The 27,436-nt window shown below is 51.8% G+C and overlaps 1 protein-coding gene across 3 annotated transcripts in view; it reads right to left on the bottom strand.

The window, feature by feature from the left end:
• Positions 1-23,294, bottom strand: part of Vipr1 (vasoactive intestinal peptide receptor 1) — a 33,554-nt gene extending 10,260 nt beyond the window's left edge. The window contains exons 1-7 of one of the 3 annotated variants that reach the window (XM_074060238.1): positions 22,728-22,886; positions 16,803-16,865; positions 12,974-13,079; positions 8,194-8,301; positions 2,564-2,670; positions 1,177-1,283; positions 754-886 (exon numbers count right to left, since the gene is read on the bottom strand). In XM_074060238.1, coding sequence (XP_073916339.1) covers positions 754-886; positions 1,177-1,283; positions 2,564-2,670; positions 8,194-8,301; positions 12,974-13,034 — 516 coding nt within the window. In that variant the 5' untranslated portion in view covers positions 13,035-13,079; positions 16,803-16,865; positions 22,728-22,886. Of the gene's footprint in view, positions 1-753; positions 887-1,176; positions 1,284-2,563; positions 2,671-8,193; positions 8,302-12,973; positions 13,080-16,802; positions 16,866-22,727 lie in introns of all 3 variants that reach the window. The other 2 variants (XM_074060236.1, XM_074060237.1) reach the window with 2 other exon arrangements.
• Positions 23,295-27,436: the final 4,142 nt, after the last annotated feature.

Genomic DNA, 27,436 nt, shown 5'->3' with positions numbered 1-27,436 from the left:
TAGTTACCCATTTACCAGTTCATCATCCATGTACCTTTCCATCTATCTACCCATCTGTCCATCTAACCATCCACCCCCCAACACTATCCATTTATCCATTTATTTACTCACCCACCCACTAGACATCTTCCCAACTCACCCATCTATTCATCTTATCCATGCATCCATTCATCATCTATTCATCTTCCCATCTATCAACCCATCCACCCACTCATTTATCTCTCCATTCATCTGCCAACCCGCCCACTAGCCGCCTATCCATCCATTCACCTATCCACCCATTCATTCTTCTGTCTACTCACTGTTCCCTCTACTCATTAACCGTCCAGTCTTCCTTACTTTATACGTTTTTCTGTCTACTCAGCCATCCTTACGCCCATTTAATCCACCATCCACCACCCTGCCCATCTACTTAACAAACCCAACCCACTCATTCATCTCATTGTAATTAGGATTGGAGGGAGCTGAAGAAGTATGAGGGTGAACTCTTGTTTGGGTTTGCAAGAGTGCACTGACTTTGTGGAGGTGTGGGCTGGGATTGTGGAAGTATAGAGGACAGACTGGGACTGAGAAGAAGAAATGAGGAAAAGGCTGAGAGGGGATAGTGACCATTCCTGTTGGGAATCCAAGTAGCTGGCAGAAGAATGGGGTCCCCAGGCAGGTGAGGACAACAGAGGAGTTGGGAATACCCCAGAGCAGGGCAATCAAGGAGGTCTGGGTATTCAGTTGGTATGACCTGAAGGGGCTCCTCACCGAGCCCTCAGCGCAGTGGTCCGACTCCCCGCTGTGGAAGAGGGTCAAGTCTTTGATGAAGACAGCGGATGCCCTCAGGATGAAGGACATGAAGAGGTGCATGTGGATATAGTTCCGGGTACAGTGGAGCTTCCTGCATGGGACAGGCACATCTGGGAGGCAGAAGAGGCCTTGTACCCCCACCCTAGCAAATATGGTCCTGTGCTCTGAGCAAGGGGGCAGGGGAACATGCCCCGCCTTGAAGAGGGTCCCATCCCCAAATGTGGGTCCCACCTCCAGGGTCCCACCTCCAGGGCACCATGCATGCCCTGCCCCAGCCTGGTAGGGGGCTGGGGCAGGGTGTGCATGGGCCAAGCTGAGTCCAACCATGGGAGTGACACCAGACAGGTTTGCTTTGAGGCTGTTGCCCAGGCTGGGTCTTACCTGGACAGACTTAAGATAGCCATGGCAACCAGAAGGGTGGTGAGGGAGAGGCTGTAGCCAATAGTGTAGCCAGTCTTCACAGAATGGTAGAACATTGTCTGCTGCTGCTGGAGGAAGGTGGGTGAGGATGGTGGTGGGAGGGGTGGGGTAGGGTCACCTTGAGGCTGTTGGCGGGGACAGGGCAGCGACATATTCTGCCTGCTGACCCCGCCTCACATGAGGAGACTGTGGTTCAGGGCTCCCGAGAGAAGTTGAGGGGTACCCTTCAGACTCCGGGCACCCCAACACTCCAGTTTCCTCAGACAGGACAGAGCTGTGTCCCAGGGTGGGGTGGGGGTTGAAGCCTTTCTTTCCCTCTCTCTGCTTCTTCATGAGGAATATGTCAGTGGGGAAAACAGTGAAGACGTTACACATTCCACTTGTTCATTCATTCTTTTTCACCTTGTGTCTGGCACCCCTTCTGTGCCAACTCTGGGCTCAGCACTCTAGGGGACTAAGACTGCTGGCCTTTTAGACCCCACACGAGGTCCTCTCTCTATGGCTAGGGAAGGCACACAGGGCTAATCTCCCATTTGGCCTCTTTAGGGGCTGAGGCCAGAGGAAATCTGACTTTTCTAGGAGGTAGGATAACACTGGCCCCAAAGGCTTCTTTTTTGGTCCCCTCCCCATGGACACATATGCAGAGCAACAATCACTAGCTCCAAACCTATTCTGCTTGATTTAGGGGAATTAGGGCCTAAAGTGCCTGGTGGCTTCCAAGGCCTCTGAGGAAATCACTGCTCCCTTGGGAGGAGGGAGAGACTTGTCTGAGAAAAGTGTCTGGAGGTAGGGCAGTTGTCATGATAGAGACACATGTGTGTTTGCACCCCAAAACAGTGAGGGACTCCTGGCTGAGGACCCTAATTAAATTCTAGCCTCCTCAATCCTTACAGAGACTACCTGTGCTCTATCTGCTCTAGGACTGAGGACAACAGGCCCTGCTCCTGTCCCTGCCCCTGACTTGCTGTATCTGGGGCTGGTTCATTTTGGGATCTGCACCTCAGTTTCCCCTTCAGGTGGGATAGGGGTGGTGGGATCTTCCTGCCACCTCCAGCTACAGTGAGGCTCCCACAAGGCAGTGGGGTGGCCCAGCTGGGGGTGTTGCTTCAGCATTTGGTGCTCTGAGGATGCCCTCCTGTGTAAGCCTCATGAACATCCCCTCTGCATTCTTTTAGGAGGGTCAGATGAACCTCCAGAGATGCAGACCTGGAGAGGCAAGTGGCTTCAGGAGGGCAGACCCAGCCGTCCTAGCTTCTGCACAGAGAAACCTCAGCCCTTGGCAGGAGAGGGCGAAAGTCATCTGGGCAGGCTGGGGTGCTCTGGGTGGAGTGAGCATTCTCAGACCCACCTCATCCAGACTTGCTGCCTTGTCATCCAGGCCACAGGCAACAGGGTAGGGGCCAGGCTCCAGTTGTGTCCAGCCTTCCTCAGTGCAGCTGCGGCTCACATTGCGGCCTGCGTGGGGAATGGGACCAGGAGGAGAGAGGCTGAGGTTGAGAAGAGGGTCTGTCCCTGGAGGAGTCCATGGTCCTGGCTGTCACAGTACTGGGCATAGGACAGAGAATTTAGCCCTAGTGCCACCTGGCCCCTGATGCTGTCACCTGCCCTGACCCAGAGAAAGGGAGAAGCCACTGTGGGACTTCTGGGGACCCTTCTGCACAGACAACAGATTCAGAGTAGAGATTCCTAGGCTCAACCCTACCCAGGTCATGGACTCAACCTGATCTCAGGTGCAGTATAAACTCTTGTCAGAGACTCAGCCTGGATCCTTGTCACAGAATAATCCCTGACTTTGTCACTGGGTCACAACTGGGCCTGCCTGGGCTTGTGGGGCTGGGCTTCCTCCCACATCTGGTGGGGCTCAGATGTGCTGCTGGAGAGGGACCAGAGGTGTGGTTTAGAGGACACCTGATGAAGGTGTAGGTTTGAAATCCACATGGTGGAGAAGAAGCTCCTGGCTGAGAAAGCTGCCTAGGTGAAATGTGTGAGTGGGTCAAGCAGAACAGCAAGGCGGGGTTTGGGGCTAAACTAACTGAGACTGGGACTCCAGGTTAGCTGTACCCTGTGCTGTCCTTGGAGGCTCAGGGCTGCCCAAAGGGACAGGATGGAAAGGATATGTGAGATAGGGGGTTGTACAGAGGCTCCTGAGAAGGTGTCCTTTGTCAGAGGGAGGGGAGGGGTTAAACAGACAACTGATAAGCGATATGACAGCCCCCATCCTAGGACTCATTCAGCATCAGCAACAACATTAGCTGCACTATTATCACTGTCACCATCGCCACCATCGTCACAACCGTCACAACCAGTAGACATCATCACCGGCACTGCCACCAGCACTGCTGCTATTATCAGCATCATCATACCACCTTCATCACAAATTTTGAGAACTTTTCAGGTGTCAGGGTGGTGACACCTGACACCACCAAGTCAGGTGTCACCTGACTCCAAGAGGTTAGTCACTCGCCCAAGGCCACAAACAACAAAGGGCAGGGTAGAGCTGCTCTCGTCATGTCATCCTACATAAACCTAAGGATTTGCTTCCATCTCCAGATACAGAGATGCTGTTCTGTGAGCTCAGGGGTGGGGTGCCACTGTGCAAGGGTGTGTACTTTCCAGACTTTGCGGTGTGCCTGGAACATGCTAGGTAGATTCTGGATTTGATCTCTGCAAATCCTCCTGGCATCCCTGCTTTATGTGTGAGCAGCCAGCAGCTGGGGACAGGGGAGGACAGCCAGGGAGCAGCAGCTAGGGCTGGCTCTGTTTCCAGCTGGCCTGGGGAAAGGCAGGCAAGACTTTTCTGAGAAAGGAACATTGGGCTGGACACATTTCCGGCCTCAGCAGCCTCTTTGCTGCCCGGGCCTCCACACCATACTGCCACAGGAGGCTCCCAGGGCAGGACAGGCTCCAGCTGTCCCACTCAACCCTCTCTACTTATGCCTTTGCAGCTGGAGTGTGCCTAGCCTGGAGCTCTTCACCCAACCATTCACCAAACCTCAGGCCTTGCCTCAGCCCCTGTTCTAAGAGGCTCACTGGGGACCCTGAGGATGCAACTCCCACTGAGGATCTGGGGACACCTTGCCCCAGGCAGGGACAAGACCCAAATCCACAACCTTGAAGCCGGGACACTAAAGCTAGGGGTGCTCCACTTGTTAGGGGCATCAGGCACCTGGCTTCACCATGAATTATGCCCACAAGCCTGGGCGACTTACACCTGAATGTCTGAGCATCAGCTGTGCACGCTTTGTATGTGTGAGTCTGCAGTGGGAACAATCACATTAAGGCTGGAGGTCAGGAGTTACCATTTTCCCACTAAAAGATGGGGTTCGTAAGGCTAAAAGTTTTCAAGTGACTTGTCCATGATCCTACAGCAAGGAAGATGCTACCTGGGACACCCACCCAGGCCAACCCGACTCCAGTCTTTCTGGGCTCCCATCACTGACCAAAGGGCATCCTGTCCCCAGGAGCCCTGGCTGCCCTAGGTGGTAGGGGAAGGGAAAGTTTAATGGGCCATCTTCAAGGCTGGGTGGCCTCTTTCAAGAGCCCTGGGATTGTGGCCTAGGCCTCAAAGAAAGCTGCTCTTGAGGAGATGACAAAGCCATCATCATGGGACCCTGAGAAGTGTTCTCAGGGGAGGGTGTTCTTTAGGGGAGGGGTCTGGAGGGCAGGAGGAGTGGCAAGGAACTTTAATCCTGTGCTGGGAGGGACACCCCACTTTCTCTCAGTCTCCTCCCACTCATTGTGGCTCAAAAAGCAGTGCCATCCTGTTCTAGGGTGTCTCCATCTCTTGAAAGTCACCACCCGGTGACAGGAGCCAGAAATCAGGGAATCTCTCCCCACTCTCTTCCCTCCTCTCCCCTAGCAGCCAAGGGTCAGGTCCCAGCCTCTTCCTCCTCTCCCCAGGCTCTCTCCTGCTGAAATCCACCCAGGGTGCCCCATCCCAGCCAGCAGGGGCAGAGTTCATAGGTTTGCATCCAGAAGTTTTTTGTTTATGGCATCATGATGCAGGTGGTGGGGAGAGGAGCAGTCTACAGACCCCACAGACATGGCTAACGCAGACTGTTTTCTCAACCAAAATAGCATTTTTATTTTTTATTCTACAAAAGCCTTTTCAAATATTTGAAGGTAAAAATACCACAGATGAAATAGATGCAAGATGAGAGCCGGGACTCATGCCTGTAATACCAGCTACTTGGCAGAGATCAAGGTTTGAGACCAGCCTGGGCAAAATGTTAGTAAGAAACTATCTCAAAGAACAAGCTGGGTGTGACAGTTCATGTCTATAATCCCAGCTAAATGGGAGGTCGAGGTAGGAAGGTCATGGTCCAAGGTTGGCCTAGGTAAAAAACATATTGAAAAATAACCAAAAGAGCAGCAAGGGATGGATGTGTGTCTCAAGTGGTAGAGCGCTTGCCTAGTATTCAGGCCCTGAATTCAAAATCCCACTATTGTCAGAAAGAGAGAGAGGGAAGGAAGGAAGGAAGGAGAGGAAGGGAGAAGAGAAAGGAAGAGAGGGAGGGAGGGAGGAGAGAAAGGGAGGGAGGGAGGGAGGAAAGGAAGGAAAGGGCCAAAAGGAGGGAGGGAGGGAGGGAGGGAGGAAAGGAAGGAAAGAAAAAGAAAATTAAAGAAATAGGCCACCATGAGTTTTGGTACATTAATGAGCAATCCCTTGCCACGCCAGCCCTTCTCCTCCGGGTATTTTATCCAGCCTGAGTAGTTGACTTTCTTCTAACCCTCCATGATTTTTATCTACCATAAGTTTTCTTAACTTTGCCTGTAGAACCAGGCCCCTTTCTCAGACCTGTTATCCAAAGGTTCAGCGTTGGGTTGGCATCACCCCTGCCTTCCTCTCACAAACTACCCCTCTTGGGGTTTAAAGTCAGCTGCTCAATCTTTTTCAGCTGGTTGTTCAGGAAAATTCTTTCCTCTATGCTTTCAGCCCCTAGCCACAGTCTCTTAATTTCAATCGTTTTTAGAACTAGATTCATTGAGTATAGCTGTGCAAGTTGTTCACTGCACAAGGACATCTGGCTGATGAAAGATGGGGACTAAAATCAATTTCATAGTCAGCTTATCGCTAGGGGAGCTCTGGTGAGAGGCCAATTTTTAGAAACAGCTGCCCTTTTCTCATCTGCACAAGGGCACCATATTGGGCTGGGTCAGTGACGTGGTGGGCTGGAGGTCTGGGTTCTCATGCCGAGGAGCTGCCTGGCACATTCCAGCAGGGACAGAAGGAAGACGGCAGTTTAATAGAGTCTTGGGGAGGAAGGCAATGAACAGAGCTTCCAGGGACCCGAGAGAAGGCTAGCTGCCAGGCTGCTGTTGGGGTCCACTGGGAGACCTGCTGGAGGGGCTGTCTTCTACCTGCCTGGGAGGAGTCCCCCAGAAGAAAACTGGCAGGAGTGTGCCAGTTGCTTGGGCCACCATGTCTGACTACTCCCAGGCTCTTCAGGAAGGCTTCCAGTTCTGTCCTTCATAGAGTGGCAACACACAGCCTGGAGGCACGACTGGCCCACCTGAAGGAGACTATTTGGTACGCTTCTTATCGCCACAGGGAAACCAGGGTCTGGAGGCGGGGGAAGGCTTTCTGCTCACCTGCTAAAATCCAAATCTCGATCTTGTTCCTCATCAGTCCTCCCTACCCTCTCTGCTCCTCCCTCAGTCCTCTCTGCCTTCCATACTCTTTCCTCAGTCTTCCCCATCCTCCCTGCTCCTCCCTCTGTCTACTCCACCCTCCATGCTCCTCCCTCAGGGCTTCTTACCTTAGTCCAGTCTTTCCTCCCCCAGATCATGAAACCTAGACCTGGGGAGGGCATACTGGACTATCCCTTCTCCTTCCTCACTTCCACACCCTCCACTCTCCACCCTCCCACTTCTCTCTTCCACCCCACTCTCTACCTAAATTCACGCCACCACTACCTCTCGCCTGCCTAAGGCGTCCCACTTGCACTCCTAGACTCCTTCCTTCTCATAGAAAACAGTGCAATCCATTACACATCTAAGCCAGACTGTAGTCTACTTAAAGCCCCCTCGTGACCTCTCACTGGACTTGGGCTGAAACTCACCCCAGGTCAAGGCCCTGCAGGGTCTGGCTTCAGCCCACCTGTCTCTCCTCACCTCCCTCCCTGAACTCTCTGTTGCGGCCACACTGGCTTTCCTTGGTTTTCCCTAATTGCTGACTCCAGAGCTATCGAGCTTCTCTGTCATTTAGCCTCTGACTTAGGCTCTCTGCTCCTGGCCCTTTCTCACCTCAGGTCTGGAAGTGTCACCTCTTCAGAATGACTGTAAACGTCTGTCTTATGTCCTCCTTCCTCCTTCTCCCTCCCAGCACCTCTGACCCTTCATATATATTTGTTCGTCATCTCACTAGAGCCTTGGCACCACCATGGACAGGCAGCTGGCTGTTTCCAGTGTCCTCTCCCCACTGTTTGTGTGGCCCAGTGCTTAGTGTGCCAGTGGGGGCTTACTTCACTGAACGAATGAATGACCCAACATGGGCTGGAGGCCTTCAGATGGCTCAGGAGTCCTGTGGGGGCTTCACCTTTTCCTTTCTGCCTCACACGTGAGCATTCACGTAAGCAGAACATGACAAGGTATGTAAGCAAAGCTTTATGGAAGTTTCACAAGGCCCGAAAGGTCATCTGCTCCAGGCAACGAGAAACTGAATCACAACGAGCCCAAGACAGCAGGAACATGGGAGCTATAATTTAATCAAGTACCTGTCAATCAATCAGTTATCAATTTTTGAGCAAATATTTAGTGAGCCTTTCCCACCTGCTTATCTTTATGTGAAGAGCTAATCAAACCCATGTGTTCTTCAAGAGACCTGGTGCCATTGCCTCTTCTGCCAGGAAGACCCAGGATTATTCTAAGCCTTTGATCACTTTCCTTTGCCTTCCCATTTCCTTGAGAGGGAAGTGTCCACTCCAGCAGGCCCCATGCTCACCACCTGTTTTCCTTCCTTCAGCCCAGAGATCTTACCTTGAATAGGGGAGAAAAGCTTGAAGATGGGGGGACAGGCCAAGACGACCACCTGGCCCTGAGGGGTGGCCGGCCAGCAGGTGAGGTTGTCCCACATCTTGCTGCAGCCTGTGGAGTGAAGGCAGACACATGGGTCAACAGGTCAGCCCTGGGGCCTGAGCCCACAAAGCCCACCCTCTTCCTCCTCCTACCAGGCTGCCCCCTCAAGGGCGCAGTCTGAGGGGAGACAGAGCCTGCCCTGGCTGTCCAGATCCTGTCTTGAGAGCACCCTTGGGAGTGTTTTGAACATTGGTCGGGGTTTTGTTTGATGCAGGAAAGGGGCCTCACCTGGCATTTGACAGGCAGGCAGTGGGGATGGGAGGCAGGTGACCTGAATGGTCCTGTTCAGTGATGCATTTGTCTCACATTCTGCATGAATTTGAGATGAGCCACTGGGCATTTATGTGGGTGGAAACCTTTTGCAATGGCCCCATCTTACACTCTTGCTCCCTTTTACATATAAACCCAGATATGTTCTGCACAGGTCTAACATACGTGGAGTTCTTCAGGAATGCAACCACTGAGAAAAGGGAAAGAAGACTGCTTTGTTTTCTTCTGAACTTTAGTAAGAATTGTTCAAAGTTTTGGAAAATCATGTCACCTATAGCAATGCTGCCTGTGAGATTTGAGTCAGTGATTCAACCAACTGCATATATCAATCTGCATTTATAGCTCTCACATTCCCAGGACTCATATTTATAGGTTCAACCTTCAGACTATATCTTCTTATCTTTTGGTGCAATCATGCCAGAACATGCACACAGCATTTTATCATAAATCACTTTCCTTTTGTTTTTCTTTTACATTGCAGCTAGAACAGCATGTATTTTTTTTGGCAGCACAATGTGTGGCCTTTATTTTTATGATTTGTAAGAAAACAGACATTTAGATTTCAAAATTTATAGTACAAAATTACCAGCAATAGTTTTAAGCATTTCAGCAATGCTGATCGATTCTGCTTTCCTGACACCAAGGAAGCTTTTATGATCACAAGTTCAAAAAGCAAGACTTGTCCCAAGAGGGCTTATTATAGACCATCATTTAAAAAAATAAGTATGCATATTTTCTGAATTTCATTTTATAATGGTAAAAGAGGCTTAGAGATTGTTGTTAGAAGATGTTGGGTATGATGGGGTGATGAGCATACTGGGGGCCGTTAGTTCTTGAAGTAGAGTTTTTGCAAAACAGGCAAAGCAACACAGAAGTCACCACCTTAGTGAGGCTGTGAATGGTGGTGGGGTGTCAGAAGCCTGCAGCATGGGCTGTGGGCTCGACTGCATAGCTACTGGCCTGCAGAGCCTGTCTGGCAAGGGGTGCATGAGAGTGGGGGTGTCTCACGGGTTCTGTTTTACTAGACAGATATAAATGCCATGTTTTTCCTCTTCAGGAGCAGGGTGCCCCTGAGGGACTAGAACTCCTCCAGACCCCCTCCCCTGAGGGAGGCTTAATTGTCTCTGCAATGCTGTGAGACCCATAGATTTGATCAGGAAACCCAACCCCTGAGCCAAAGTCAACGCCAGCTGGGCCAAGCCCAGCCCAGCCCAGGTCCGAAGGTTCATGAGTTCCCAAGAAGGGGTCCTGGGAAGAGGAGGTGGAGGGATGTCCCCACTTGGGGAAGAGGCTTGGGGCTCTCAGTGCTGCCGTGGGGTAACAATGGAGGGAGGGCAGTTGGGTGACAGGGGTGGGTACCTTCTGGGGTTGCAGTAGTCAGGTGGCACCTATAGCCAAAGGCTGAGGAAGACACCAAGATTCCTGGGGCCTGGTCACGGAGTACAGCTTTCCTTCTTGTGCACCCCAAGCACTTCCATCCCAAGCTATCCTGAGGGTCCTGTGACCTCACTCTGGCCACTAGTCCCTCTTTTGTTCTCAGGCCAGCCTCTCTGGTCCTTCAGACCAGTAAAATCCTGCTTGTGGTTTAAGACCCTTTTAATAATATCACCAAACACTTATGCAGCCCTAGTTCATGCAGGACATGGTTCTAGTCTTTTAAATGAATAACTTATTTAACCCTTCAGTTCACAGATGAGGAAACTGAAGCAGCATGCCTGAGGTCACAATGCTGGTGAGTGGCGTAGCCTATTACTCACTCCCTCTCCTGATCTGAAGGGCTCCATGCCGTTTGTCTGGGCATTCTGCTGCTGTAGGACTTTGTTTACCTCTCTCTGACAGTGCTAGGCACACCCTGTTTTGCAAGCCAGCTTTTGTGTCTGGGTCACTGCCAGATGGCCCAGGCTGGGAAGTGGATTGGGGTTGGGTTTCTGGCCCTGAGCTTAGGTGGGACAGAGCCCACCTAAGAGGGCTGTCTTAGAAAGACTGAGCCCTGACCTTGGCGAGGCTGCATTTGGCCTCAAGGAGTCTCAGCACAACCAAGGCTAGGCTGTGAACCTGTGCTGGGCACAGGTCAGCCAGCAGGCAAGGGGACCAGGGAAGTAAGGCCACAAGGGAAGCTCCTTGCAGGAGGCAGGGAAGTGTTGGTCTGCTGGGGCAGCAGGGCTGGGGAAGCAATGGTGAGGTGATAGCTTTTGGTATCTGAAATGGCACATAGCCTAGGAGTGTTGCCTGTGGTGCCCACTGGGGGCTGTGACCCTAATAGGAAAGCCCAGCCAACAGCCTGAGATGAGGGATGACAAGGCAGAGTGGTGTGGGGGACTTTTTTTTTGGTGATACGAGGATTTGAACCCAGGGCTTTATACTTGCTAGTCAGACACTCTACCATTTGAACCAGGCACTAGCCCTTGCTGTGTCATTTTTATAAAATTTCCTGCATATAGAGACACATACTCATGTACTCCCAGGCACACTGACACACATGCAAACATACATACAAAGACAAAGAAACACCAGACACAAGCAAGGGGGTACAGAGAGACAGATAACTCACAAGACAGACATGCACAGAGACAGACTCATCTGGATGGACCATGGACATTCACACTGATGAACACACTCACAAACTGACATGAGAGACACAACACACCAGGCAGACATGTCCCCAACTCAGAGATACCCAGAGTCAGACAGATCAGCAGACCCCAGAATGACAGACTCAGCCCCAGACAGACGTGGGCCACAGTGCACACCTGAATGTGTATAAACATGCATACATCCTTGTACAAGGTAATGGGCAAATCCACAGTCCACAGACCCAGGCCTGCCCTCCTCCACATCCCAGGCTGGCTGCCGAGTGACAGGGTGTTGGCATTCAACAGGCACCTGATGCCAGCAGTGACCTCATCAGGATCACGAGGGTGGCCTGCCACTGAGGCTGGAAAGGAAATGAAGTGGGGCCTAGAGTCTGGGGTCTGGGCCTCTCAGGCCTGCCCATGATCCTGAGGCCTGCTGAAGCCTGTCTGCAGCCTAGCCCTGCCTGCCCACACTGGCAGGGTGGGGTGGGGCATATAGACAGTGGGCAGGTCCAGCTACCCCACAACGCAGGCCTCAGTCTCAGGGCTCCAGGAGACAGGGTGTCATCTCGCCTTGAGACTTATGAACAAGGCCCACAGTGGGGCTATACATATTCACTATGGATGAAGGAGGCAGAAGGGCTGGGCCCAGGAGGGTTACAGACTGTCAGCCTTAGAGAAGTGCAGGGAGCCGGGGAGCCAGCAAGACTCCTGAGCAAGGCTGTTATATAACTATAAGCCCAGCTTTAGGGGGGTGACCTGGGATGGAAGCCCAGGACGGGCACAGCTGCCTTCCTGCCTCAGTCCTGATGTGCCAGCCCTCTTCCTTGGTGTACCTTGGGCTTGCTACTATCCTCTACCCTGTAGGCAGTCTGTCTCAGTGCCTCCCACCTTCTCTTCTCCCAATGTGCCAAATCTGGCTCATGTGTCCTGATGGCCCTGCCTCTGTGTCCAGTCAGTTTGGTGCCAATTTTCACATTGCAAGGCCAAGATCTCTCAGACCCCCTGAGGAGGATCAGCATGTGCTCAGCTTTGGAGGCTAATCTTGACTTTCTGACCTTGACTTTCCACTGGTTGGGGTGCGGAGACCGGCATGTGTGTCTGTGTGGGCCTAGGGGCCTGTGTGTAAGTGCACAGTGTCTCTTATAAGTCCTCTGCAGTAGCAGACTCCAGAGTTGGGAGGAAGGAGCTGGGCCTCGGTTTCCCCCCTGAGGTGAAACTGACATATCCAGACAGCCTGGTGTCCCTTCTTGCTCTGGACTGCCAAGATGGGTTTGAGCTCCCATGTAGTCCCTATTATGTTGCATTCTGTGACTGAGCACCTCTGCTCTTGCTAGGAGATGTGAACAGAACAATGATCTAATTCTGCAATGTGGCATTCAAGGCCCCAAGCATGTCAGGGGCTGAGAAAGCTGACTTAAGACAGCTCCTGCCAGGGTGTGACTCCAGCCCCAATCTGGGCTGGGCTGGGGTGATCCTATCTCATTGTCCATAGGCTTGTGGACTACACAGCATCCATACTGGGTGAACAGGCAGCCGTGGGTATTACCTCCACTTTTTACAGACCCACAAAGGCAGAATTGGCTCCACCATTTTTTAGAATCAGCTGTTGTCTCCAGCTGACAGCTGGGAGCTCCCGAGACCTGGAATGGGGTGATGAGAACACAAGACCTGTTCATCCTTCTGTCTGATCTCTCATCTTCTCCCCAGCACCCAGCAGCTCCTTATGTGATTCGTACCCTTGGTCCCCATACACAAACATGGAATGAATGTGACTTGGACCTGAAACATGGACTTTTGTGGGGCCTGCGGCTCCTATCTTCCCACTGGGGCCTCACCTGTTGTTTCGTTCTCCAGCTGGGCCTCCTCCAGGCACTGCCTGTGTTGTACCTCGATCATGTGCAGATAGTCACACTCCTGCTGCAACCTGGCTGCCTGGCCACCCTGGGGACAGAGACAGCAAGGTCCTGTCAGCATAATCCATGGCTCATCTCTTATTCAGACTCTAGGAATATGGGGCCAACAGGAGCCAGCCGTGGGACTGATCTTGACCTTGCCCTGGGCGGGACGTAGGTTCCATGCTGAATCCCCATCCCAACTCATCCAAGCCACAGACCGAACCGTGATCTTAACCTGGATCTGATTCCAAACTGTTGTCCACTGTTCCCAAAGCAAGTCTGCCTTGAGGACACTCCCATGGCTTCTTGGTGGCTCCCCTAATAGTGATGCTGCTGTACTAACTTAGATCTGTCTACAGCACAACCCTGAGCAGAAGTGAGAGAGCTTCTCCTTAGAGCCCTGAGCTGGCCCACTGGCTTCTGTCGCTCTCGCTTGACATGGGGATCCCTGTCCATGACTCAGTCTTGCCAGACAGGTAGGGTCCAGCTTGTGCTACCCTGCTATGGGGACCTGGATCTGGGCCTGCAGCCTGGAGCCAGGCCTGGGAGGAATCCAGGAGTTGGCTGCATTTTCTAACATCTTTCCCCATTGTAGGTGCCTTTGTCAGTCCCTAGCTCATGGGACCTCACCTTCTCCTTCTTAGCTTCTGAATAATTCAAGCTATATCAAGGCTGGGGAGGTTTAAGGAAGTAAGAGACAGCACTCTAGGACATACTGACATTGTACTAGGCCTCCTCTGCCTCTGGAAGGTGGGGAGAAGAAATGGAAAAGCCCAGGCTTCTCCCCATCCTCCATGGTGCTCTGGCCAGGAAGCAGGGTGGGGAGGGCAGACAGTGTGACAAGGCATGCAGGCACTGGGGCAGATGTGAACAGAGGTGAGGGCTAACTAGGATCAACCAGAAAAAAATTCAGGTTTTGGGAGTTCTTGACTGAGGAAGGAAAGTGAAGGCCTCTAAGGAAGAGTAGGGTCCAGCAAGATCTCTACAGTGTCAGGGATTCTCAGTGTCTGCTTCAAATCATCCCATCCTGGGGCAGGGTCCTTACCTTCCTGGGCCTCAGTTTCTCTCTGTGTAGTCAAAGTGGGACACAACCTCCTGTCCTGTTTACTTAAAGGTTTCACAAAGCTAGTCCACAGGGGACAACAAAAGTAGGGGTCTTCCCTTCATTTCCCTCCTTCTAGGGGATCCCTGCCTGGCCTACAGGCATCAAAGAACATCACACTTTGACCATTTACTTATGTAAATCAGCCTCAGTGATGGATATGTACCCCAGGTGACAGGGAGCTCTCCATTGCCATTGAGGGAGAGGGGTCCAAGCAGAGACTGGTCAACTGAGTGCCTAACAGGCCACATACTCCAACAACTCTCATTCTTGTGAACCTCACTGTCTTACAGGTTGCTTGTAACCTAACTTTCCCTTTTGCCACTAGCACCAAGCTGACCTAGCTCAGGTCCAAGTGAAGGCCTCTTTGTCCAGGACACTTTTCACACCTTCCTAGCATCTAGACCTCACCTACCTATGTGGCACTGGCCTGGAAGGCACACAGTGAATGTGGGTCCCATCTTGGACCATCAACTTTGCCAGCCAGCTAATAAGACATGAGCTGGTAAATCATTAAAAGTTGACATATTGAAAGTAACATGGAGTTGGTCATAGAAGTGCACTCCTTAATTTCAGCATTTGGGAAGTTCCAGGTCAGCCTGGGCTATGATGAGACCTTCAAAATAAACAAAGAAAACAGCAACACAGATCTATCATGGAGCAGGATACAGTTATCTGTACAACTGCTAAAGAAAAGACAGTAGACTTAAAGGAAACTTTACACCAATGTCCTCCTTGGGATCATGGATTCTCCTCTTTTCCACAAAGGTTGCTTAGGCTGAAATGCTGGCAGTGATGTGGTCTAAGGAATCTGTGACTGGTTCATCCTCAGGTATGGGGAGAAGGGTGGCTAAGAGGATCCCAGAGATGACCTTTCTGAAAGAAGAACCCAGGGACTGGCCATCCTGAGCTGTATTCATCCTATCACTTGTCTATCTTTCTTTTCTTAGAGAACCCTTCTTCCCTAGGTACCTTCCTGGCCCTGTTGTCTGTCACAACAGGGTTATTTCTACTGGTCTCTTCCCAGCCTCTCTTCATTCTCCTGTCCATTCTTACCTCCTGTCACACTGCAACAGGAAAGCAGAAGGAGGTGGTGGACTTCTGTTGTTTCAGCATTTCATTATTTTTGCCTTTCCTCTGGTGCCAAGTCCTCATCTGGGAACCTCTTTCTTCCCTACTCCTAGGTAGGGTTCTGGTGAATCCTCTTCCAGGGGGCTAAAGTCAATCAGACCATTCCCAGCCACAGTGCCTGGCACATGGCCAAAGTCAGGCTACACTGAGCCAGAAGACTCGCTCTTGGGACTCTGGATTAAGCTATTGGGCAAGTGGATTTGCTTTTCCCCACTGGATTGGAAAACTCAAAGGATGCAGGAGCCAATGCTTCTGCTGCAGCCAGCACTGTTGCTACTTGTTGACAAGTAGAACACAATAACAAAGGCTGCACAACTGAAGGAAGAACAAAGAGATGGAGAAAAATCATCTTAACATTGCTTGAGCCCTGATCACAGCTCTGTCTGAAACCAGCATTGCTTCTCACATAAGCAGTATCTTTAATTTGGGACTTAAGCCAGTTAAAGTTTCTGTCTCTGTAACTAAGTGTCCAGCCTTGTGGTCTGCTGACAGGACAATGGATGCCCTCATTTTCCAGTTCATCTTAAACCAGGGATTATGGCCACACAATTTGCCAAGAGATATTTCTTTCTCAATCACTGTGGAGACCTTGGGTTCCTAACCACATCTGTCTGCCATTCTCAGAGGGCAGAAGAATGTTGGATCAACTTCTCCAGCCAATTCCTCCAACTCCTTCAGAAGTATAGCCACTGAGTACTTCCTGAGAAACAGTTTGAAGAGGAGAGATGGATGGGCATGAGAGCCCCCAGTGTAACACAAGAGCCCAAGATGGCTCTGAATCAAGAGAGGGAAGAAAGACAAACTCAGTCTTTGTCACAGTTTAATTGAGTGATTTAGCTCATCTAGAGAAGGGTAGAGGAAATAGAGACCCAAAGAGGGACCTGAGGTCATCCAGAAAATGCACATTCCCAGACAGGCCTGAGTCTCTGGCCACTGGTCTGGACAGCATCAATTCTTTTCCATAGCTTTGCATTAAGCCATCTGGTCAACCACTGCCCTTCAGAGGACAGGGCCAGGGACAAGGCAGCTCCCTCTAACCCTTATCACTGAGGAATTCAGGCAGACTTTGGACTTCCTCTTGCACTTATTTCCTTTTTCTAATCATCCTCATTATCCCTCTGGAATCCAGGCACACAGAAAGAGTTGGAAAATTCCCTAGCCAATACAGACAAGCCTACCAACACAAGAAGGGCTCCACCAAGGGATATAGTTGCAGTGTGGGCTTTAAACAGAATAGGTAATAGAGGGAGTCAGAGAGCATATTTAAGACTTAGACAATTAGAGGTGGAATAAGAGCATCCCAGAAAGCAGGAGCAGTGTATACTCAATCAGGATGGCACAAAAATTTCTACTGCGTTCAGGGTGGCAAGAAGCAGCTGTGGTGAGCTCTGGGTGCATCAGGAGACAGGTTAGGAGATCAGGCAGGGGTGGGATTGGGAAAGGCCTTGAAAGCCACTTGTGAAGTGTGAAATCCTAGGCTACAGTAGAGTTTCAAAGGTTTGGACCAGGAGAATGAGACACACATTTTGCAAATACCTCTCAGGTTGTAAGTGTGGGGAGCACCGTGGCATGTGATTCTCTCTGAGGGGCATCTGGTCTCTGAGGGGAACATAAAATAGATTAGGTGAGTTAGGAAAAAGAATTTCTCATCTGCAGATTGCCAAGCACCAGGAGCCACTGTGGATGATTCTTGCTACTGAGGCTTGTCAAAGTAGGGCTCTTGTCTCCTGCCTGGGACCAACAGAGGATGTAGAAGAATGGGCAGCACAGGGCAGGACACTCGAGAGTGGTCCCATCTACCATCTCTCTCTCCCATTACTCTAGCACTGGAAAGAAAGCATTGCACATCCCAAGGTTTATTTACCTCCTTCCCCACCCCCCCAAATCATGCAGCAATAAACACAGAGAGAAACTGAGGACCCAGAGAGAAAACAGTGTGATCAAAAGCACACAGGAGCTCATGTTTTGCTTTTTGTGTCTGATTTGAAAGAGATAGAGGCACAGGGCAGAGGAGAGAAGGAACACAAGGAGAAAAGGGCAGGAAGGGAAGGGTGGGGACATGGGAAGGTAAGGTCAGTGTGGAATCCAGAAGTCACAGATGAGGGAAACACACTCCCAACTCTGCAGAGGGCAGTAAAGTAAGTAGAGATAAGACCTCATCTTATTGTGAAAGGACACGAGGGAGCCTGCTGCAACTATGGGAATGTGTAATAGCTTGACCTGGGCGGTGGCCACACCTGTGCACACAAATGTGACAATTCATTGGGCTGTCACTCCATTAGACTAAAGTCTCAGGGAAGCATGGGTTACACCACAGTCCCTCTGGAAGAAGTAACACCTCTTAGTAAGGTAGTAGAGCCTAGTTAAGACCACTGGGTCCACAATCAGATCATCTGCTACTTCCTGGCTGGGTGACCTTGGGTGACTGCCCCAATCACATATATAAGATAGAGACAGCAACAGCACCATCAACTTCTAAGATTGTGTCGAGTGTCCCATGGAAAAGACTCCAACCTGGCAGTAAGGGATTGCCTGTAAGGTTAGCATATTGCAAAGCCTCAGACCAGCCCCCATGCCAGGCTGGCCCCGTCCTGGCCCTAATGCTTTGTGAAAGCCCAGGTATTCTGAATGTCCTACCCACTGACAAGTGGAGGCCCTAACTATCAGAAAGACTTGAGTACCTTCACCCCCTACTACATCTGATTTCTCTTTTCTTCCTGTATTTTTATATCCCTTTGCTAATAACCCAAAACCTCGCTTCTCTGAAAATCCACATTTTGAAAACCATACCTCCTCCTGGGGAAGACTGAGCTCTGGGTGGCAGAAGGGTAGAATGAGAATTGGTTGTGTGAGTGTGTGTTCATGTGTTTTGAGGGTGCAGAGAGGAAGAAGGAGAGATCTAGGGATACAAGTTCGGACTTGGAGGGAAAAAGAACTTTCCAGAGCTCAGAGTGGTACTAGACCAAGGGCTCTCATAATCAGCAAATCCAAGCAAAGACATTCAGCCTGTTCCATATCAGAGCACTTCTTGGAAGCATTCCTTTGGGTCATGAAGCCTTTTAGGACAAGTATTCAGGTTAAACCCGGTGCCCCTTGAAAGTCAGCCTGGGTACCCCTGGGGAAGTGGGATTTGTAGGACCCAGTTTACAAACATGGTGGGTGTCTGTGAGCAATGCCAATGTTGGAACTACTTGAGGAGAGTCAGACATCAACACAGGGAGGCACTAGGCTGCCAGTCCTTGGTACACAGACCTCTTCCCCTCCTCTCATGGCCTGCTATGCAGGAAGAACTTGTTTTGAAGTTAGATAGGAGGAGACACTTCCTGCAAGATAGGGACACTCATATCTTGTGCCACACAAGAGGGGATGTATGTAAAACTGGAGCCCAGCCAGATGCTCACTGCCAAGGCACCCCATGTCCCATCAGACACAGATAGGAAAGAAGAACACCTGAAAATGTCACCACTCACCTGGTGGTGCTTGTTAAATGTAGCTGGGGAATATTTGAATAATAGACATGAAGAAAACCAATATTCAAATTTAGTTGTGATGATATGGGAATACAGGAAACATGTTATAGGAAAATATGTTATAGGAAATATAGTTATATAGGAAAAATGTTCTTTGGTTTTGGAGATGCATTTTGAAATAATTTGGGGTTAAAGGTCAGGATATCTATAATTGGCTAAAGTACATTAGCTAAAAAAAAAAGAAAATGATGTAACTATTAACTGTTCAATGTTAGCAATTGTCAAATCTAGAAGTGGGTATTTGCATGTTCAATACACAATTCTTTTTTTTTTTTAACTCAAAACAGGGTCTTGCTGTGTAAACTAGGCTGCTCTTGAACTCATGATCCTCCTGCCTCAGCCTCCTGAGTGCTGGAATTACACAAATGCATGACTACACATGACCTCATTACATATTATTCTATGTATTTATATGTTTGAAAACGTTTCAATAAAAGTGAAAAAAATGCATGTGGTAGTGAGATTAAATGTTTTTCTTCTTCTGTAGGAATACTTCTAAGGTGTATGAGAGAGTTTGTACATATGCAATATGTACAAAAATTGCAAATTTTCCTAGGTGCAATGAAAACCCTTTTGTTTTGGGAAGCCAGGCAGGAGGGCAGAGTCAGAAGGTTGAGCAGAAGAGGCAGGGGTGGGAAAGGGCATAGGGAAGGATGAAGCTTCCTTTAGTGCTCAGGCTTCATTCCTCATCCATGGGCCAAGGGGCCTCAGTGAGGGCTCAGCAATAGCAGGAGGGCAGCAGGCTAAAAGCTACCTTGATGTTATGGCCCAGGTAGGACAGCCACCAAGGCTGCCCTGCCCTCTCTGAGAGGACCCATCACCTACCTGGGATGGAGCCTCACCCCCAAATTGATTGGCCACTTCAGGAGGACACCTCACCCATCCTCAGGTCTCCTGCCTGCCCTGAATGGATAGGATGACCTGTCACCCAGGTCACAAAAGCATTTTCACTTCCATTTCCTCCTTCCAGGTTCACAGAAGTCCTGTCTGGATGCCCAGCCCTGTTTCATAGCATCCCAGGGCTCCCAGGAAGCCTATGCCAATCAGGAGGTGAAACTAGCTCCAGCCCAGCCCTGTCTTCCCATTTCCCCTGCACACTGAGCCAAGGGTTCTCCTGCTCCTTTTTGAGATGAGGAAACTGAGGCACTTTCACAGGGATTAATGATGTTCCCAAGTTGGTGGGCCATTGCCAGTCCCCAGGGAAGCCCCCCAAAACCTCAAGGAAGGCATCAGGATGGGGGGGGAGTAGAAACTTTTTTAGAAAAGTACCTTTTCCTGCACTGTCTCCTGGGAGCCCTGGGCAGACCTAACTGAGGTTGTCACTTCCCTCCAGAAAAAGACCGCCTGACTTTCCTGAAGTCCACAGGGTAGCCTGCTGGTGCCAAGAGGGCTTGGGCAGTAGTGGACAGCCTCTGGCAGGTGGCTAGGGCAGCAAGGTGAGGCCTCCAGGAGCAGGTGGATAGTAGCCTGCTTCTGGAGAGTAGGGGAGCCAGCCCACTCTCCCAACCCCTGGGCCATCTGACTCTGCCAGCTGAAGACCTCATCCTTCTCCTTCCGGCCAACAGATGCTGTTTTATGGTCTGGGGTGGAGGATTTTCCACCCCATTTCCATTCACCAAACTCTTCAGGGCATTGTCCTGCTTACCCTGGGGAGCCTTCCCTGGCTATTCCTCCCAGCAGCCCCTGCCCCCAGCTCCTGGAGGCTCAACTCCATGCTCTCCTCGGACTGGGTGTGGTGTGCTCCACTGCCCAATCCTTTCCCAGGATAGGGCCTGGGTCTGCCCTTCCTCTGTGGCCCCTCCCCCAGTCAGTCTGCTGTCCAGGGGGCAGGGGCAGTGGGAGGCCTGGCGGGTGGCCTTGGGACAAACTTCCTCCTCTGAGACACTGGAGGTTTTCTTTCCTTTTTTTTTTTTTTTTTTGCTTCCCTGTTCAGAGATTTCTCTTTCCCAGGCCAAGGCAGGGCACCATAAACTGAGTGATAAGCTCTGGGCCTGAACCTGAACTTTGCAGCTGCTACTTTATGACTCTGATAACGTCTGCCCCCCCCCCCCCAGTCCCCATTCTGAGTCTGGTTGAGCAGGAGCACTGGCTGTCCATTGCATGAGGGAAAAGTGAGGAGGGAGAGGCAGAGCAGGAAATGGAGACCCTCACTCCAGCTTGCCCTCACCCAGTCCTGGCTGAGTCCCTTCTCCTTGCCCTGTGGGCCCAGCCCTGTTCTGGGCTGTGAGGAATGTGACCTATGCAATGGGCACAACAGCCCAGGCTGGGAGGTGAGTAGAGTTGAAGAGTAGGGTCAAGGAAGGAGAGCTGAGGCCTTGGACTGGAGCAATTAGAGAAGGTTGTCTGGAGGAGGAGCTAGAATTGGCACTGAATGAATAAGGTGTGGAAAGACAGGGGAGGTCAGGCATCGGAAGTACCAAGCTTGAGCTGCTTCAGGAGGTGGAGGGTAGATGTGGCCTAGTGTGAGAGGCAGTCCCTCTGGGCTCAGAAGTCTCCAGGGACAGAGGAATGGGGAGCCAATGGTAGTCCCAAGATTCCTGGAAGAGTTTGAGTGGCTTGGACCCAGGGTTGGGAGAGGCAGAGCTGTTAGTGTGGTCTGGAGGCTCTGTGACACAGAAGGGCTGAAAGGTAAAGCTTTGAGTGCTCAGGTTTTGGATCTTATACTGTCAATGGGAGGAGGAAAGGTTCCTGTCAACTGTCAGGCCAGCTCTTAGGTCAGGCAATGAACTTCTTATGGCCAGAGTGTGAAAGACACCTGCTAGATGGAAACAGATTCCCGCTCTGGTGGAGGTGTTGATAAGGGAGGTGATCACGGAATGGATCAGACTAGACAATCAGCTCTCACCTTCCACTAGTCAACAGCAGTTGGTTCCAGACCTGGAACCTATTTGCATTTTAGGCTCTGATCAAGCAGCAATTCCAGATTCCTCAAGGCCTGAGGTAGGGGTAGGGAGAAAATCAACCTCTGTCCAGATGCTACTGGAGGGGGACAGATTAGCTTGGGTATCTCTGGATCTCATTTTCCGCTTCTGTAAAATGGGCTTATATAAACTCAGTGTACCTTCATGTTTTCCCTGCTCTTAGAGAAAGATGAACCAGCATCTGCCCTGTAGCTCTAACCAGACACCCACAAGCACACAAGCACACCCACACATGGGGCACACCTGTGTCAGGTGCATACACGACCAGTGTGGGGAGGACGAAGCCATAAGAGGAAGAAGGAGGCCACTGCTTATTGGCCACTGGCTCTCTGCTCAGCTTTCCCTTGCACATGCCTGTCCTCTCCTCTTAAACACCATCCCTAATCCCTCACTCCTGCCACAATCCACCTTGGTTTCCAGTACTTTTCTGCTCTCCTCAGTGAAAGAGCACAGGAAGGGGACTACCTGTCACCTAGCTGATCCTAAGGGCCCTTCCCAGGACCTGGGTTCCAACACCGGTCGGCTGAGACGTCATCCCCCACTTACACACAGCTCCCAGGGACACCACCAGACCCACACAGCACACAATAATGACCCTTATAGTCTCTTTCCATCCACTGTCTATCAGATCTTCCATCTCAATCTAAAACAGTACCCTACCCTGCACCCACTGCTCTCCTCCCTCCTTGCACCTCCACAGCCACTACCCGGAAGGCAAGTCTGGGGCACCCTCTTTCGCCCTGCTTCTCCACAGATGCCCGGGGATCAGCTTGTTGTGAGGGCCCTGGGCTGAGCTAGGAGGGGCTGGGCACAATCGAGACCCCACCCCTCGGGTCTAGATCCGGTCTCCGGCGGAGGGAGGAGGCAAAAACCACGGTGCCTGGCACCATTTATTCCCTACCCTGTGCCCCTCATTGGCGGTACACAGACGCGCGCACAGATGGCGCGGCTCCGCCGCCCCCACTGCACCCCCACCTGCCAGGAATCTGGGCAGCGGGGCAGACACTCACCGCGGGGCCGAGGGCGCAGGCGAGGGCTCCTGCCAGCACGCATAGCCAGCGGGCGTGCGGCGGGCTGGGCGGGCGCATGGTCCGCCCTAAACCCGCGGCGGGCGGCCGGGCGCCGGTAATGGGTTGGCGGGTGGCTCAGTGCGCGGGAGATGACCCGCAGCCTGGTAAAGTGGCACTGGCGGGGTGGCCCCAGCGCTAAGAGGCGCTGCTCCGGGCGGGGGGCGGGCCGCGGGGGCTCGTCTGACGGGCGGCCGGTCTAGCCAATGGATCGGTGGAGGCGGGGCCGCCGTGCAGGTATGGGGCGGAGCTGGGACACCCCCTAAGAGTGGGGAGTCCCCAGCGTTTGCTCTGCCAATAGCACGCATCAAGTCTTCCGTCGTGAGACACTCAGAAACCTTCGCCTCTTGCGTCTCATCTCCCGGGAGTCTCGCGACCCCGACACGCATCATCTTTCCTTGTTTAGATCACGACGTTCCCCAAAACGCCCGGCTTGGGTCTCCCACCTCCATCCCACCTAAGCCCCACTCCAGGGCGCTCTTCACCTTCCGAGCTACCTTCTCCAGGAGGCCTCCCCGCCAGCCTCCCCATTTCCTACTTCTGCACCACAGAGGTCTGGGGGCAGGGTCTCGGATTGCTAGACAGGAAGGGACATCTATTTTCCCAGGCTGCGGGTTGCCGCCCGCGTTGGACCCACGGCTGGCAGCGACCGGGATTAGGCGGGGCGCGTTGTGCGATCCATTTTTCAACCGCCCGAACTCCTCTGTCATGCGGGAGAGGCTGGGAGAAGGAAAGCGAGAGCGCGAAATGACGCCCGATTCGGGGATCCTCGGTGCCGCTGCTGTTGTGGGGTGTCCTGGCGGGGAGTGCTCAGCACCGGTTGAGGGCCTCTGCCCTTCATGCCCCCAGGAACCATGCTCCGGGGTGATCCGCGCGTCCGCGCCTTCGGCCCTGGCACCTCCCGAGGGACGCGGGGTCGAAGTTCCAGCGCCCTCGCGCGGGGAGGGAAGGTCTGGTCCCAGGGGCTCTTGGGCGCACACTGCCACTGACCTAACGCTAACCAGAGACCTCGTCCCCATCCCGCCTTTCTTTTTTTCAGGCTGGGAGATTGAGGTCCAGGCAGTGGCCAGAACCCGAGCTGCCAGCCGCGGGGGCTGCGTCTCCAGGCTTAGGCGGGTCGCCTGCTGGGTGCCATTGGTCTAACCTCCCTCCACCGCCTGTCTTTAGGGCTGTTTCTTTGCCCCTAGAATGGGACGCGGCTTCCCGCGCTCGGAGCCTCGTGAGAACCACTTCTCAGGGAAGAAGCGCAGGTGGCTGGCTGCTTTGCTCCCTTTCTGAGGGCTAGAGCCGGCACCATAGAGGTGCTGTTGGCGGCGGTGACAGATGGGTGGAGGATCAACGTGATAGGAAGAGGGGCGGTGTTCAGTGGAGAGGCGGGAAGGGTGCGTGTGCTCTGGCAGGCGCCTGCTAACTAGCAGGCGCACCGGGCTTTTCTGAGGACCCATCTGGGCATCTCTTCCTACAGCGCAGGCCACTGCGCTGACTGCTGTGGGGTGGGCTTGAGGCGAATTAGGGAAAACCCAGGAAAGGAATGTGTGTCCCGGCTCTCCTCGATTGATTGCTGCTCATTTGCAGTGCTTGTTCTTGCTTTCTGCTCTCCCACCTCCCGGTTCTCCTCCCTGCCTCCTTCTTCCCACGCTGGTTTATTAATCGCTGGCTGCGTGCCTCACCTTGTGCTGTGTACTGGGCCACAGAGGTGGATGAAGGAACCTGGGAGCCATTGAACTCCTTACAATTTCCATCTCCTTTCAGGTAATCAGGGAGTCTGAACACATGTGGGGACTGCCCTGGTCTTTTGGGGGTTTGGACCAAACCCCAAGTGGAGGGAGCTTTCAATGACTGCCGACCATCTCCTCACTATCCGAACTTCTGGGAGTGGCAGTTAACTCAGTAATGAGAGGTTCATGCCTTTCCTTGTGACCCTGTGTATCCCCTCTCAGGTCTCAGTTCCCCAGAGAGGCAGTAGAATAATGTCCTTATTCTGGGGAGTCATTTCTGCTGGCGTGGTGTCCTAGAACCCCTAAATGTGAAAGTGAACTTTCTCCGCCCTACATCCACACACCACCTAGACAATTGCAGAGTGGTGATGTCAGCACTGGCACTGCTTGACGTTCTTCTGCTCTCTCTGGTGACAGGGATCTTGGGGACTTGAAAGTGCACTGAGGGGGATGAGGATCCGGGAACAGGAGAGAGCCAGACTCCACTCTGTCCTGTGACCCTAACTAAGCAGTGAGCAGGCAGGGTGAGGAAGGAGGGAAAGGGAATTTTAAGGTCAGCAGTGGGATGGGCTACCCCTCCTCCTTGGGGAGCTGGATGACATGCTGGAGAGGGGAGAGGGCCTGGTAGGGTCTCCAGATGCCCTTGCAGTCCTCCTCCCAGGAAAGGGAAGGGGACTCAGGAAGGATAGTTTTCTTGCAGATTCTTTGCCATGAAGATCACTACTTTGTTCTTTCAGAAATGTTCCCCTGGGTATCCACCATTCCTTATCTATCAAAGGACACAAAACATATTTAGAAGTTGAAAGGAGCAGCAAAATGAAACCAGCAAAAATCTGAAAACTTCAATCAAAGCTAAACTTGACCATGTTTCAACTAATTGCTCCCAAATGTCTTATGTGTGTCCTGAGACACTTGGGGGCATCCATGGTGGATTCACTCAGAGTCATGTGGACTCTGGTGAGGAAGCCAGTCTTTGGACCACCCAGGTGATTTGGGAAGGCTTCCGGGAGCGGGGAGATGTCAGAAGCAGAGGTGGTCAGTGGGCTACCTTCAAAAGTGGGAAAGTTACTTGCAAACCCACCCCACTACCACCACCAATCTGTCCTAAGTGTGAGATCATCTGGAGTCTGCCTTTGCCTCAATCATCCAGGCTTGGGGGTATGGTTCTCAGCTGCTCTCTCTTCCCCTGTGCCCTTCCTCCCTGAGTAGTTCTGTTCTGAAGCCTCCCCTCCCAGGTTCCTGGAACCTGTTCCCAGGCTTTGGCCTTCACCTCTCTTCTGGTTGTCAAAACCACTGGGGTGCAGTGGATGCAGGAGGTGGGGGGTAAAGAGAGTGAGGCAGTCACTTGGCATCCCTGAGACAACAAGAACAGCAGAAGAGAATCTGCAGTTACTCACTGGGAGCCTGCCTGTCTTCCTGCCTGTCTCATCTCTGAGGTGCATGCCATCCTCACCTCTTCCAGGCCTTCAACCACCTCTCAGAATCATGTGCTTACTGCCTTAGGCTTAGGTTCAGGAATCAATTGTGTAAGGTCTTAGGTAGAGTAGGAAGGATGGCTGGGGACTATAGTGTGCCCTTGACCTGCATGATGGAATAAGGAAACAGCTTGGTCCGAGGAGTCTAGAACCATCTAAATTGCTCTTGGGATGTAGGCAAGGCTTTGTCTTCTCTGGGCTCCTGAGTTGAAGGGTCAGACACCATTAGGCCTATATCCATGGAGTTGGGCTGCCAGCTCCAGGGCTATGAAGTGCTCACCACCTACCCAGGGGCCCCTTCTTTTGGGGCCAATTCTTCCTGTTTGCAGGTGTGGCTTAACTCCAGGCTGTGGTTTGGTGGATGTCAGTGACACCTGGGCAGATGTTTAAGGAGAAAATGTTCCCTTCATCTCTTTGTATCAGCATGAATATCATTCATTCATCCATCCTTGTGTGTTACCACCCTTGCCCTGATCTGTCCTTGTGATGGGGCTCAGCATGTGACTGTGACTTAGACATGGACTGTCCCTTCAGGGGGATATTGCTTAGGCTCTTGTCAGGGGATCTTCTGGTGGTTCTGCAGCTCCCCCAAGGAAGAGAACAAAGTTTATAGAGGACAAGTGGTGGAAGGAGACTTGTCCTGATAGTTGTAGAAAGAAATCCCAGGGTCAGTTCTGAAATGGCTACCCGTGGTCTTGAAGGCTGGCACTTAGAGTGCAGTGGGAGAGGGGTGGTACTAAGGATACTTGTGCCATTTCAGTGAGTAGCTGTTGAGATGGAGTTGAGGCAGGTGAGAAGAGGGAAAGGTGACAAGGAATCTCTCTTTCAGGAATCAAGAAAAAAACTACTTTATTAATGTGTGTAATCTTGAGAGTAGAGCATATTTGCTCTTAATGCAAAAATCTTAAGAACAAAACAGCACATTGTTTAATCTTGGGAGCAGAGCACATTTGCTGTTTTTTTGTTTTGTTTTCCTCCTGTGACAAGTAGCAGTGTGTGGGTGGATTGTGAGCATACAGGTATCGCTAGCTTCACTAAACTGTGGCCTGATGATGGAGGCCAGCCCCCTTTCTTGACTTTGTCCCCCATGACTGAACCAGGTGAGCAGCTCTTGAAGAGGGGCACCTATCTGGAAAAAGTGTCTGGGGCACCCTGCCCTACTGCCTAGCATGCATGCTCCTGCTGCTGGAACAGCTAGCCTGCCCCTCTTCTCAGATGGGCCTGCACCCATGTCTGGGTGTGTACTGTCCCCTTCCCTTCCCTTCTATTCCTTTCCCTTTCCTTTCCAATAAACCTTCTTGTCTCTACCCCAATGTATCCTGTAAATTTTTTCTGTTTTCTGTGACAACATCATCAGCCCAAGCTGAGAACCCAGTACCCCAAATTGAGAATTCTTCCCTCTGGACTTTCCTTGATCCAACTTGGTCCCCATGGCAGAGTTAGGATGACAGAGGAACCC

This window comes from Castor canadensis, chromosome 17, assembly GCF_047511655.1.
Source record: "Castor canadensis chromosome 17, mCasCan1.hap1v2, whole genome shotgun sequence".
In the NCBI taxonomy this organism is placed as follows: Eukaryota; Metazoa; Chordata; class Mammalia; order Rodentia; family Castoridae; genus Castor; species Castor canadensis.
The sequence above is the reverse complement of the archived record's forward strand: the minus strand, read 5'-3'. Positions and strand labels throughout refer to the sequence as shown.